The 12,699-nt window shown below is 44.8% G+C and overlaps 1 protein-coding gene across 2 annotated transcripts in view; it reads left to right on the top strand.

The window, feature by feature from the left end:
* Nucleotides 1-12,699, top strand: part of ATRN (attractin) — a 153,847-nt gene that overhangs the window by 132,929 nt on the left and 8,219 nt on the right. For both annotated transcript variants that reach the window (XM_042021968.1, XM_042021969.1), the window contains one exon: nt 1,705-1,812. In XM_042021968.1, coding sequence (XP_041877902.1) covers nt 1,705-1,812 — 108 coding nt within the window. The remainder of the gene's footprint in view (nt 1-1,704; nt 1,813-12,699) is intronic.

Genomic DNA, 12,699 nt, shown 5'->3' with positions numbered 1-12,699 from the left:
GAGATTGGCACAGAGGAACCGTCTGAAATTCAGCAGGGGCAAATGCAGGGGTCCTGCACGTGGGGAGGAACAACCACCAGGTCCTGGTGGACAGCCAGCTGTCCCTGAGCCAGCAGTGTGCCTTGGGAGCCAAGAAGGCCAATGGGATCCCAGGAGGCATCAGGAAGAGCAGTGCCAGCAGGTCAGGAATGGGATCCTGCCCCCCTCCTCAGCCCTGGTGAGGCACATCTGGAGTGCTGTGTCCAGCTCTGGCCTCCTCAGGATGGGAGGGAGAACATGGATGTCCTGGAGTGGGTCCAGAGGAGACTGCGGCGCTGAAGAAGGGCCTGGAGCATCTCCCTGCCTGGAGAGGAGCCCCAGCTGAGAGGGGCCCTCAGCCCTGGGTGTCCCTGCTGCAGGGAGGGCTCCGAGTAGGGCCCAGCAATGGCACAGAGCAATGGGCAGGGCCCGCTCGCAGGAAGGGGGTGGAACTGGATGATCCTTAAGGTCCCTTCCAACTCAAACCATTCTGGGATTTGGTGATTGTGTGAATTAGTTCTGTCCAAACAATGTTGCTGGATAACGGCGCATTCCTTTCACCTTCAGCTGTGCTGGATGGGGGATGTGTGGGGCATCGTGCATTTTGTGGTGTTTCCTGTAGCACTTTTTGAGTGCTGTAAATGATCAGTTCGGGCTTGGAGTGTCAGGTTGCCCTGAATTAATGGGAAAATGTGGGTGGTGATGGTGGGAATTCTAGAGAGCGTTGGTGGTGCCTCAGTCTAGCTTAAAAGTAGAGGATAACTGGTATTGCTGTAGTAAGTAGTGATGGTAAATGTGTAAAGCTGTACAAGAGGTTTGGGCAGTTTCTGCATTTCAGGTGAAGAGCACTGGGTTTTCACTTGCTGTATGAAGTGTTTGCTTCTTCCTTTATTAAATAGAGACACAGAATTCCATTGGACCCCTTGCTTCAGGGAATTCTGACTTCTGTCTCACCTGAGATTAGTCACTGGAGCCAAAAAGAAGTGTGTCCACAGCTCAGCTAAAACTGAAATGCTGTTTCCAGCCCAGCTGTGTAGAAAGTATCTATTTTTTTCGTGTTAAAAAAGGGGAAGCTGCATCGTAATGCTTAGAAGTGCTTAAGAGCACAATAAAAAGATGTCTTGTGTCATGAGTGCTTGTGGGGATTTGCCCAGGAAAAGGTTTTTTATTTTAATAAAACATTTTGCAATAAGGACATATTTGCCATTTTCTGTATTCAGCAAGGAAACAATAAAAAAAGAGGATTATTCAATAGAAGCCTGACAGCATTTTGCTGGTGCTGTTATAAAAAATAGCAACTTCATTCTTACAGTAGTTATATACTGCTGCTAGTTTAATTTTAAAATGATTCCTACAAATCCTGTAGAGTGGGCATCAGACAGGTGATGACAAACAACAGCTTAAAAAGTAAATAACTGCTTTATGGAGATTCAGTCGGATCGTTTTCCCTCCCAGACGTGTCAGGCTTACATTGTGCATTCAGCTTTACTTCCAGTAACTTGTTAAATTGTAGTAATGTGAATATTTACCATTATCTGTATTCTTAAGCCCGTTAAAACTCCTGGAGGTTGTTTTTCCATATTCATTGATACCCCTTTGTATTGGGCAAAACCTTTTAGATACATTTGTCTTTCATCTTTGTGTCAGAACAATATGATGATAATATTTTTCTGTTTAATAAATTAGCAACTACTGCGTGAGATGCAACAGATGGCAAGTCGCCCCTTCGCCTCCATCAACGTTGCCTTAGAAACAGATGAAGAGCCACCAGATCTCATCGGGGGAAGCATAAAGGTGAGAGCTGGGGATTTGGGATGGTCCTCACCACAATTAACCATGGATATTTAACACAATAATCCCAAATCCTCTCATTTTTTTATGTACCTGCAAGAAATTGTAAGCCCGGGAGGTCCAACAGGTACCCTTTTAATTTGCTTTTATCCCTTCAGATATTCACTCATAACTTTTAGGCTGGTTCACATTAAAGTTATGCGGATGTTGGATTTGAAGTGTTGGGTTTGCCTTGTTAGTTTTTATGCTTTGAAGCAGAGAAGAATTCAGCTTTACAGCAGAGAACACTGGGCTGCAAATGGAAACCCTTTCCCGTGATATCTCAAAACAAATGTGAATATAATCATGTCTGTGTACTGTAATAGTGTTAATATATGTCTGATTAAAAATACATATTCCAATATATCTTGTGTTTAGCAAGTAGGAGCATGAAGAAATCACTGTTGTACACCAGGCTGGCATATTCTTACACACAACACATTGAATTTTTAGGAAAAGCCTATTTAACAGGTGATGAATTAATTCAAAGGTCTTTTTGATGTGATGCTTTGATCAGCACAGACTTTTATACAAAAAGACAAAATGAAGAACCTGAGAACACTGATTATTTTTCTTTCTCATCTAAGGCAGCTAGATTGTTTTATTTTATTTAGACTTAAGTTTTTTGGAAGACTTTCTCATTAGGCCTTAAGGTTAAGAAGGGTAGATGTAGATTAGATATTGGGAAGAAGTTCTTCCCTGTGAGGCTGGGCAGGCCCTGGCACAGGGTGCCCAGAGCAGCTGTGGCTGCCTCTGGATCCCTGGCAGTGTCCAAGGCCAGGCTGGACATTGGGGCTTGGAGCAGCCTGGGACAGTGGGAAGTGTCCCTGTCATGGCAGGGGTGGCACTGGATGATCTTTCAGGTCCGTTCCAACCCAAATCATTCTGTGATTAGTCCAGATACTAAGTTTCTCACAATCTCTTACTATAACAAGAGAGCTAGTTCTTGTTTTCTTTAAAAAATACGTGTATTTTAATTATTGTAAAGCCCATGAAAGCAGTCTGACCCCAAAACTTCTGTTTGGTGAGTAATAATTTTTAAGGCTTAGCCTAAGTATCAGGAAATGCCGCCATTAAGGTTGCCTATATGGCTTTAGCTTTTCCTTATTTATGTGTAAATACGGTCTGTCATGGCAAATTTTAATGCTTTTCCACTTGATTGGTGCCATGCTCCATGTTCTGGGTGGACACTGTGTAGAAACAGCTTTTCAGTATATTGAATCACAGAATAATTAAGGTTGGAAAATCCTTCTAAGACCAGAGTCCAACCATTCCTCCAGCACTGCCAGGGCCACCACTGCCCCATGCCCCCACAAGTGCCACGTCCACACAGCTTTCAGATCCCTCCAGGGATGCGACTCCACTACTGCCCTGGGCAGCTGTGCCAGGGCTGGACAGCCCTTTCTGTGAAGACATTTTCCTTAATTACCAATCTAAACCTCTCCTGGTGCAGCATTAGGCTGTTTCCTCTCATCCTGTCTTGTCCCTGGTTTGGAGCATAGTGGAAGTGAAGTAAAATTTGCAAAGGTCCTCAGTAATTCGAGTGATTGAGTATCTGGACCTCCCCTTGGATGCTCCGAGTGGTTCTCCTCCTCAGTGACTTCCTTTTGACTCCAGATCCTCAGATTTTCTGATTTTTTTATCATTTCCCTGCTTCTGTCATGAGGCTGGTATCGCGAGTCTACCTGTAATAGCTCACCCAGACTTGGGAATCCACACTTGCGCACTTGGATTGTCACTCACCACACTAGACTGAACCTTTGTTTCACTGCTCTTCCAAAAAGATGTGGGATGCATATGGATGTTGCCATGGGGCTGGAGGCAGATCTGGGAGGATGTAGCCTGGCTGCTGATAGTTTTGGGTTGCAGTCTGTCTGTCTGAGGCCCTTCCCTTCACCTTTTTCTGTTTCTGGAAGTAAACTAGCTAAAAACACCTCTCCTGTGGAATCAGGCTAGAACAAAGCTGTCCTAAACTTTTTGATCTCTGACAAGTTGTCTGCACTCAAGCTACAGAGAGGATAAACTTTGGATCTCTTCAATTCTGATGAGTGCGTTATTTCTTCTCTTGTTCTGCTGCCCTCATCTTGTCTGGCCTCCTTGGGTTACTCTAGAATGGATGAAGAAGCTGGTTTGGAACATAATAAGTAAGACTGTGGAGAAGTACCCTCTTTTAGACCCAGAAATCATTATCAACTGGTAATTGCCTCTGTGCTGATAACTCATATACATGTTTCTTAGTGAATTTTGGGCACAAATGAGACGGTCTGATTCATGCAAATGGCACAAACCTGGTACAGGAATCTGGAGCCGAGTAGATGAATGTGGACCTGTAATGTTGTGTCAATGGGTAACTTCATAAAACCATCGAGTCAGTGTTTTGGGTTGGAAGGGAACTTAAAGATCATCCCATTCCAACTACCTGTCATGGGCAGGGACCTCTGCCATCATCTGCTGGCAGATGAGGTGCAGAACAAGGACGCGTCTACATGACAAGGAGAGTTACTAAATTTTATGGGGTTTATTTAGTTTTTTCTCATCTTGGAGAACTTGGGTAGGGAATAAAAGTAGTCATAAAAGGCTGGAGTGTTTCACAAAAGGACAGGAGGCTTGGGAAGGTTGTGGGCTGAAAGCAACTTGGGGAATGATGCTTCTGAGTCTGACCTGTTGGCTCCTGCATGGAAATGAATTTAAAGAGAAATGAAAAACCAGTCTGAGTATCTGTGGGGTGTTATGAATTAACGTTAGCCAGCAACTTGGGTTTTTCTCCTCATCCCTTCTGCACCTGCATGGCAAAAAGCTCTTGGCAGGAGAGAGCTGCAGGAAGGTGGGCTGGGGCAATGCAGAATTGGACAACTGCACTTTTCTTTGTGGTTGCTTTGTGGTCTGGCTGTTCTTTAACTCTTAGCCAAGAAAAGAGGGAAATGTTACTGTGGTGCTGGATGTTGTATCCACCCTCCAGTTCCTCTGCCATCCACTATGTCAAAATTTGAGTCTTCATTTTAATGCAAGAAAGCCAGACCTGCATTATCATGAATTCACTGATGGTTTTCTTTCCCCATGGGAATCAAAGCCATTGGTTAATGAAGAGTTGATTTGAAGGTTACAAAGGAGAAGTGGAAAATGGGATGTCTCGTCTGCAAGAGATTAATTTCCTATTCCATTGTCCATAGCCAGTTGGCAGCCAGTGTCAAGCTAGTTCCATCCTAAGCTAATGTTTTCCAGCTGGACAGTATTAGAACTGTATTTTCAATTAGTATTTTTCCTGGGGTACTTAGGAGTAATAGAAAGTGATTTACCTGCAGGGAAGCAATTCCTATTAGAGGCTGCAGCTAGGCAACACGTAACTAGCTGCTTTGGTTTATTTGCCACTCAACAAATACCCACCAAATCACAAATCTACCACTAAATTTGCTTAGTTATTACAAAATCTGTTGGCTTCTCTCTGCAGCTCTTTGTGCATTCAGAGGTGCTGAATATTGCATTTTTTTTCCTAAGAGTGTTTAACTTCCTTGGGTGCCTGGGACTCATCCAAGTGTCTGAACTGGTATTGCTGTAGCTTGGGCTTTTTTAGGGTTTGTTATCGAATTAATCTAAGTCTTGTAATCCTCTGCAGCCATTTTTAGAAGCTTTCCCAAAAGAATTTGGGAAGTTTATAATTTTGACATTGATTTCCATGTATCTTGAAGTTGCTAAAGGCAAGAAGTTACCTTGGAAAAAACATGCACAGCCTAGCAAGCAAATGATGAGGTTGAGCAAAGCACTTACAGGGTCAACAAGAAAATTGTTGCATTGGGAAAAAATTATCCTCAAGTTGGAAAAAAAGGTATTTTGGGATCTTTTAGAGCAGAGCTGGAGCAGTCTTTGCTGTGCTGTGTTTAGTGATCCAGCACATGAAGCCAGTGCTAAGGGTTAATTATCTGTGCATCCATGGTCTTTAGTTTCCTAAAGGGAAAGGGAGAAGCATTTGGTGAGCAAAATCCTTGTGAAGTTCATTTAGCATGTTCTGTACCATTGTGCCAATGTGCATTTAATTCTGCTGTTTGAGGGCTTCACTGCAAATTCTGAATCAGACAGCAAGCTGATTCCTTAAAAATAGCAGAAAAATAGATGGGAAATAGCATCTTACTCTAGTAATTAGTTTGCTTTGTTATGGGAGAAAGTGCTGTTGAGTGGTTTAAAGGCTGCCAGAAGATCCCATCTGTTCAAGTGCAGAGCTAAAGTGATGAGCTGATTTGGGAGTGGGCAGGGGGTACCACAGATTAATTAATATATTTTCAGTCTATTTGTATTTTTTATCCAAGTGATGCCCTTGTTAAATTCCTTTTATGTTGCAATGAAGTTGCAACCAGCAGTAAAGGAGCAGAGAAATGAGTCGTAAGTCCTGTGCCACAGGGTGCAGGGTTTGGGGAAGCTGCAGGGTGAGGAATGATTTGAAATGAAGCATCTGCCGGCTCCAGCACTTCTACAGGGTGAATTCATCTTAATTTTGACACGTAGCTTGATTTTAGGCTGTTTCATGCAGCTGGAGTTCAGTGAAGAACTAAGGGCCAAGGAAGGAACTGATGGTTTTTACAGCTTTTATCCTGTTCTGGTTGTCACTCTTGATGACTCACTTTCCCCTTTACTTCCCACGTTGCTGACCTGCTTTTAGTCCATCAAATCTGCTGGTGGACCAACTTCTGTGACCTCCCAAGCTACTCACTCACAGTGAGCTGGGTTAGTGTAAGCGTGGCACAGACACTCCACCGAGCTGAGACTGGGGGTCCTATGCAAGTAGGCAGATTTGGAAGGAGGGCAGGCTTGAGATCTGATGTATGAAAGCCACGTCAAGAAGAAATGACCAGGCTGTGTCAAATCGTAGAACTGATAAGGGTGGAAAAGACCTTTAAATCACCGTGTGCATTCATGAACACAGCACCACCACTGAGTTGACCATTAAACTATGTCTTCAAGTACCACATCCACAAGGTTTTTGGACATTTCCAGGGATGGTAAGGCCCATTTCCATGGGCAGCCTGTGCCAATGCTTTACAAGTCTTTCCATGAAGAAATTTTCCCTAATATCCAGTCTAAACCTGCCGAGGCGCAGCATTTCTTCTTGTCTGATCGAGATGTGTTAGAGGGGGACAGGGCAGCTTAGGGTTTTTCAAGGGTGATATAAATAAGCTGAAGGTCATTGCTATCCTCAAAAGGATAATAGTTGCAGGAAGGGGATGAAATTGAGGTGGGGAAAATAAACTGAATAATCCTGGTCTGTTGTGGCAGTTGCTGGAGATGGTTCACATGTAGCCTTTGAGGCCGGAAAGGCTGGTGTGGTTCTGCCTGACCTGGCTAGGGTAGGCTCTGGGCCTCTTAACTTGCCTTTGGAAAGGCAGTTTAATTTCTAAAGTCTTATTTCTGAGCTTTCTGGCATTTACTGGTGTTAGGAGCTTTTCCATGCGTTAACACCAAGGAATTCCAAGGCTGTCAGTTTGTAGCTGCGTCTCTGTCTTTAGCAAAACCACTCATTAGGCTCCCTCCTGTAGATCGGGGTGACAAAGGAACACAGAAGGAGGACACCCCAGCTTGTACTTTCTATTTGGTGTTTATTCCCCTTACACTGGCCCACTTTTAGCTCATGGAAAAGTGTGGGATCCCCTTTGAAGGAATGCCAGTGGTAGGAAGGGAGTGTTCCCTGGGCAGCTGAGATGTGTAAAGCAGATTAGCTGCACTAGAATTCCATATAGGCTGGCTGTGGTCCCTCTTACCAAAACATCAACAAAAATACCTGATAAAACCTTCACCTGATGAATTATTTCCAGTTAACAAGTGCCCAGGATCTTGCTTTGATTTCTATTGCAAAATTAGGGGAAAAAAATAGGGGAAACTTTTGCTAGTCCTGTAATATAATATGGAACATAGATATTTGGAAGAGAGCTGTCATGAGATCGGCAGAGATATCTGTTAAGCCTGCCTTGTATTTAGGGAATACTTGGCTGATAAGTGATTTTGACTAGTTTTAGATTTGAGGACTGTAAACATTTCCGCAGGTTGGACCCTGATTTTAGCTGATAAGGAGGAATTTGCTGGAAGGAGAGGAAGGAGCATGAAGCTTCCCACAGGAGGAGGATTTTCTAAGTTCATTTTTTCCCCTCTAACGAGCATCTCTCTGATTGAAGTACTAATAACACCAGCAGCTTCTCAACAGCATTATCAAGGACTTATTTGCATTCATTTATGCCAAGCAGTTGTTTTGTGTGTTGTGTTTGCAATCTTCCTCCAACTGTCCTGTTTCATTGGGTTTTTTTACTTCTCCTTTTTCCTGTGCAAAAACCAGCTGAGTGCTTGAGAAGAACTGTGCAAGTTCTGCCTGTTTACCCATACAAAATCAAAATAAATACCCACCACTGGCTATATATATATATATATATATATATATATATATACATACACATATGTGTATATATATATCTCCCAGATTTGCTACCCATGGTCTTATCCACCCCCTCCCTGGGGGAGGGCTGGGAATTGAAGACAAAGGACGAGTGTTGGCATCCGTGAGTGGCAAAGCTCAAACTGTGACATGAAATTTGGTCATTTCAGGGGAACTGCCTTGGAGATCCAAATTCACCTCCCAAAATCCTTCCCTTCACCCCGAGCTGGTGGCTGGGTGCTGCTGGACTGACATGTGCACTTGAAAATCCAGAGCAGTTGTTAAATAAAGGGGAAACAGACTTGGGAACTGGTGCCATGTGGGCTCCAGATATGGGGTGCTCGGATCTGCATTTTCCATTTCAGGCTGTTAACATCCATATGAGGGTTTGAATATGATTTTTATTCAGTTCCTTACATGCAGCAACCCAGTTTTGGGACCAATTCAATTCATTCCCCAGCCCCTTTAAAATTCCAAGGTAGATATCAGGGACAAGGTAAATGTAAATTTTTAATCTAAACTCATTTACTGTGAATTATTGCTGGAAGTTCATTCATCTCTATCTTGCAGGACACACATACTACCCTGAGAATATGATTTTTAAAGCCTAATAATCTATTTTTAATAGGAAATTGCTTGTAACTTGTTTTGCAAATGTTCACTCAGCTTTTAATGGCACAATTTAAAAACTTGCAAATGGAATTTGACCCTTTTTCTACAGAGAGAAATCACCTGAACAAGTGGAATCAAATAATAAAATGGAACTGTTTGGGTAATGTTCCTTTTCTCATCTACCACCATAAGATTTTTCCTTTATTTTAATTTCCTTCCTGGAAATTGAAAACCACGTAAGAGTTATTTGATCAAACCAAAGAAACATGTTTTCTTGTTAAGGAAAAAAAATACTCCATGGTATTTTTTTAAATACATCTTGAAAAGCAATATGCTGGCAGTGTATCACAGAACCTAAATAAAACTGATGCTGTGTTTGTGAAATTATACAGAATATTTATTGTTCTAGCCATTAGTTTTATGTGACACATTATTAACTTCTTGAATTTCTCAAGTAAAAGCAACATAAATAGAAATAATGAGATGAAATAAAAATGTTTAGGTTGAGCATCACACAATTCAACCTGCTTGGGGAAAGCATTTCACTTTGAAATTGACTCCCAAGGGAACTGGTGGTGTATTCCACACCTGGGTCACCTAGAAATAGGCCAGACAAATTCCTGGGAAATGCCCTATTCATGTGGAAAGTCATGCTGGAGAAGCTGGACTAATTGAATCACCTAATATGTCTTTTATTGATTTTAATGTCTATAATGGTTTATGCTTTATGCATGTTAAATACACATCAAATCTCAGTAACAACTGGGAATACTTGGTTTTTTAGTGCTGGTTTGGGCCAGTAAAATAATCTGTGGAAAACAGCTGACAACAGATTTCGCTGCCTCCGGGAGCAACAGGGTTGTGTCACCACTTACTAAAGTACTATTAACTTCCTATTTCCACCTGGAAAAGAGTGGTCACTGTTTCCAGGCTAAGAGGGTTTGACTGGCATTTTGCTCTTTATTTGACATTTGCATCATCCTAATTCTTGGAGTTCTTGGGGGTTTTGCCCATTATTTCCATTGATTGTTGCTTTGCTGCTCTGGAGGAGCAGGGAAAGCCCTTTGCAGGGAAGGGTTCAGGTTATTCAGTGCAGGGGAGGGGGATTCTGTCCCTGGGCCCCCTCAGGTGGGACCCCACCTGCAGAGCTGCCCCAGCCCTGGGGCCAAGAGCAGAAGGACGTGGAGCTGCTGGAGAGAGCCCAGAGGAGGCCCCGGAGCTGCTCCAGGCCTGGAGCCCCTCTGCTCTGGATCAGGCAGCCTGGGAGAGCTGGGAATGTTGCCCTGGAGAAGGGAAGGAGGCAGGGAGAGCTGCGAGCCCCTTGCAGGGCCTAAAGGGGCTCCAGGAGAGCTGCAGAGGGACTGGGGCCAAGGCATGGAGGGACAGGAGCCAGGGAATGGCTTCCCAGTGGGAAAGGGCAGGGATGGATGGGATGTTGGGAAGGAATTGCTGGCTGTGAGGGTGGGGAGGCCCTGGCACAGGTTGGTGTGGGAAGCTGTGGCTGCCCCTGAATCCTTGGAAGTGTCCAAGGCCAGGCTGGACACTGGGGCTTGGAGCACCCTGGGACAGTGGAAGGTGTCCCTGCCCATTGCTTTAAGATGAGCTTTAAGGTCCCTTCCAACCCAAACCATTCCATGATTCTGTGATTGGCTCCATGAAATTGTCCCTCCAGTGCACTGGAGACACAGTTTTCCGTATTTCTTTGAGGACGAGAGGTACCTCAGGGCAGGGGCCTGACGGCTCAACCAGCTGCAGTTGTCTGTCCATGGCTGTTGGCCGTGGTTGTTGTCCACCCTCTCCAGCACCAGGGCTCTGTTCTCCCCTCTGTTTGTCCTCCCAAGGTGGGACTCTGCTGTTCAGGGACCTTGCAAAGCACTCCTCTTGTGATGAGTGTCTGAGGGATGCACCTTATTTGAATAGATTTGAATAATGTCTACTTTATTGTGCCATTAAGCCTTCAATAAAAAGGAATCATTTCTACAATTCAACAGTGGGTTTATCAAAACACTCTGAATGGAAGTTGCTGGCAGAGGCAGGTTTTAAGCAACTGGTAGAGGTTGTTACAAAGTTTAGAAATACACCTATTTTATATATCTTTCTTAAGTTTGACTGTAAAAGCCATCTCTCAGATCTCATCTCTGCTTTCCAAGTCCACTCAAAATCTTCTTGCAGGAGAACAGCTTGGATCTGCAACAAGAGGGTATGGGGCTGTGTCAGGAGAGGTTTAGGTGGAAATCAGGAAAAGGCTCTTCCCCCAGAGAGTGCTGGGCACTGCCCAGGCTGCCCAGAGAATGGGTACGGCCCCGAGGCTGCCAGAGCTCCAGGAGCGTTTGGGCAGTGCTCTCAGACAGAGGGTGGGATTGTTGGGGGGTCTGGGCAGGGCCAGGAGTTGGACTGGATGATCCCTCTCGGTCCCTCCCAACTCAGGGCATTCCATGACTCTGTGATAAGGGTACTCAGAAACCATTGGAGTGGGGAAAGAAAGGAGACCTGAGCTCTTCTGAGGTCTTCCCACCAAAATTCCACTTGATGAAGCCAGCCAGCTCCTCTTTAGACCCTTTGTGCCCTGGTGGCACCTACGTGGGTTGCATCAAAACACAAGCAGGGGCAGGGCAGGGCAGGGCAGGGCTGGCGGTGGGTGAGATCCGCAGTCCAGCTCGCAGTGAAGTCGCTGGTTGGAATCTCACATTTTCCTCCCCGTGTGCAGAATCGGGTCCCTGGCTCCACCGCTGGGTTTTCTGTGTCTTGCAGAGGGCACAGTGTATCCTTCACTCCCGGCTGACCTCCTCCTTACATCAAATTCCTCATTCCTGTCACTCAGCTCTGAGTCATTCCCTCGGCTGCGCTTTGTCTCTTGGCCCGGCGAGCGTGTGCTCGGAGACGAGACGCAGAATGAGTCACAGTTCAGAAAACAGGTGCCTGAACTGGGGCTGTCAAAAATAAATGTGCAGGACTTGATTCTTTGGCTAGCTTTTGTTGTTATTAACTGCAGCTTGTCTCAGGAAAAGCTGGGTTTGATGGACAATAGGCCATTTTTTTCCCTTTTAGTTTTAAGATGGAGGTTAGTTGCAGCAAAGTGATGTTGTGCTTAATTCCTTCTAAATTAGTTTGCAACTGCCTGATAGATTTTGGGTGCATCATTTTCCTTGCTGTGCATGGTTGAGAGAAATAAAGTTCCCCATGCAGGGAAATACTAACAATTTTTTACTAACCCTCATCTTATTTGGTGTTGTTCAGCCTGGAAAATAAAAGGTTTTGGGTTGACCTAACTGTAGCCTTTCAGTACCTGAAGGGACCACCAGGAAAGCTGGAGAGAGATTTTACAAGGGCTTGGAGTGACAGGACACGGGGAATGGCTTCCCACTGCCAGAGGTCAGTTAAATGGGATATTGGTAAGATATTCTTTTCTGTGAGGGTGGGCAGGCCCTGGCACAAGGTGCCCAGAGCAGCTGTGGCTGCCCCTGGATCCCTGGCAGTGCCCAAGGCCAGGTTGGACATTGGGGCTGGGAGCAGCCTGGGATAATGGAAGGTGTCCACTGCAGGGCATGAGATGAGCTTTGAGGTCCCTTCCAACCCAAATCACTCCATGATTCTGATTCTTTTCTGAGCAGGTCGACAAGGGAAGGGAGGAGGCTCAGGGCTATGTCCGATCCCCACCTGTCTGTGCTGTGGAATCAGGAGAGCAGAGAGGAAGATGTGTGACCTTGAGGACCAAAATAAAAATCCCATGGAAGGGGAAAGATTGTGCCCACAGGGACTCATAATGAGAGTTCCTGCTGCACACTCAGGGTTCATTATTTGGAAAGGGCAGAGGAGGAGAGAGGGTC

This window comes from Corvus kubaryi, unplaced genomic scaffold, assembly GCF_017639235.1.
Source record: "Corvus kubaryi isolate FWS band 111438036 unplaced genomic scaffold, C.kubaryi_AGA036_p1.0 37182, whole genome shotgun sequence".
In the NCBI taxonomy this organism is placed as follows: Eukaryota; Metazoa; Chordata; class Aves; order Passeriformes; family Corvidae; genus Corvus; species Corvus kubaryi.
This window is presented reverse-complemented; position numbering and strand designations above follow the sequence as displayed.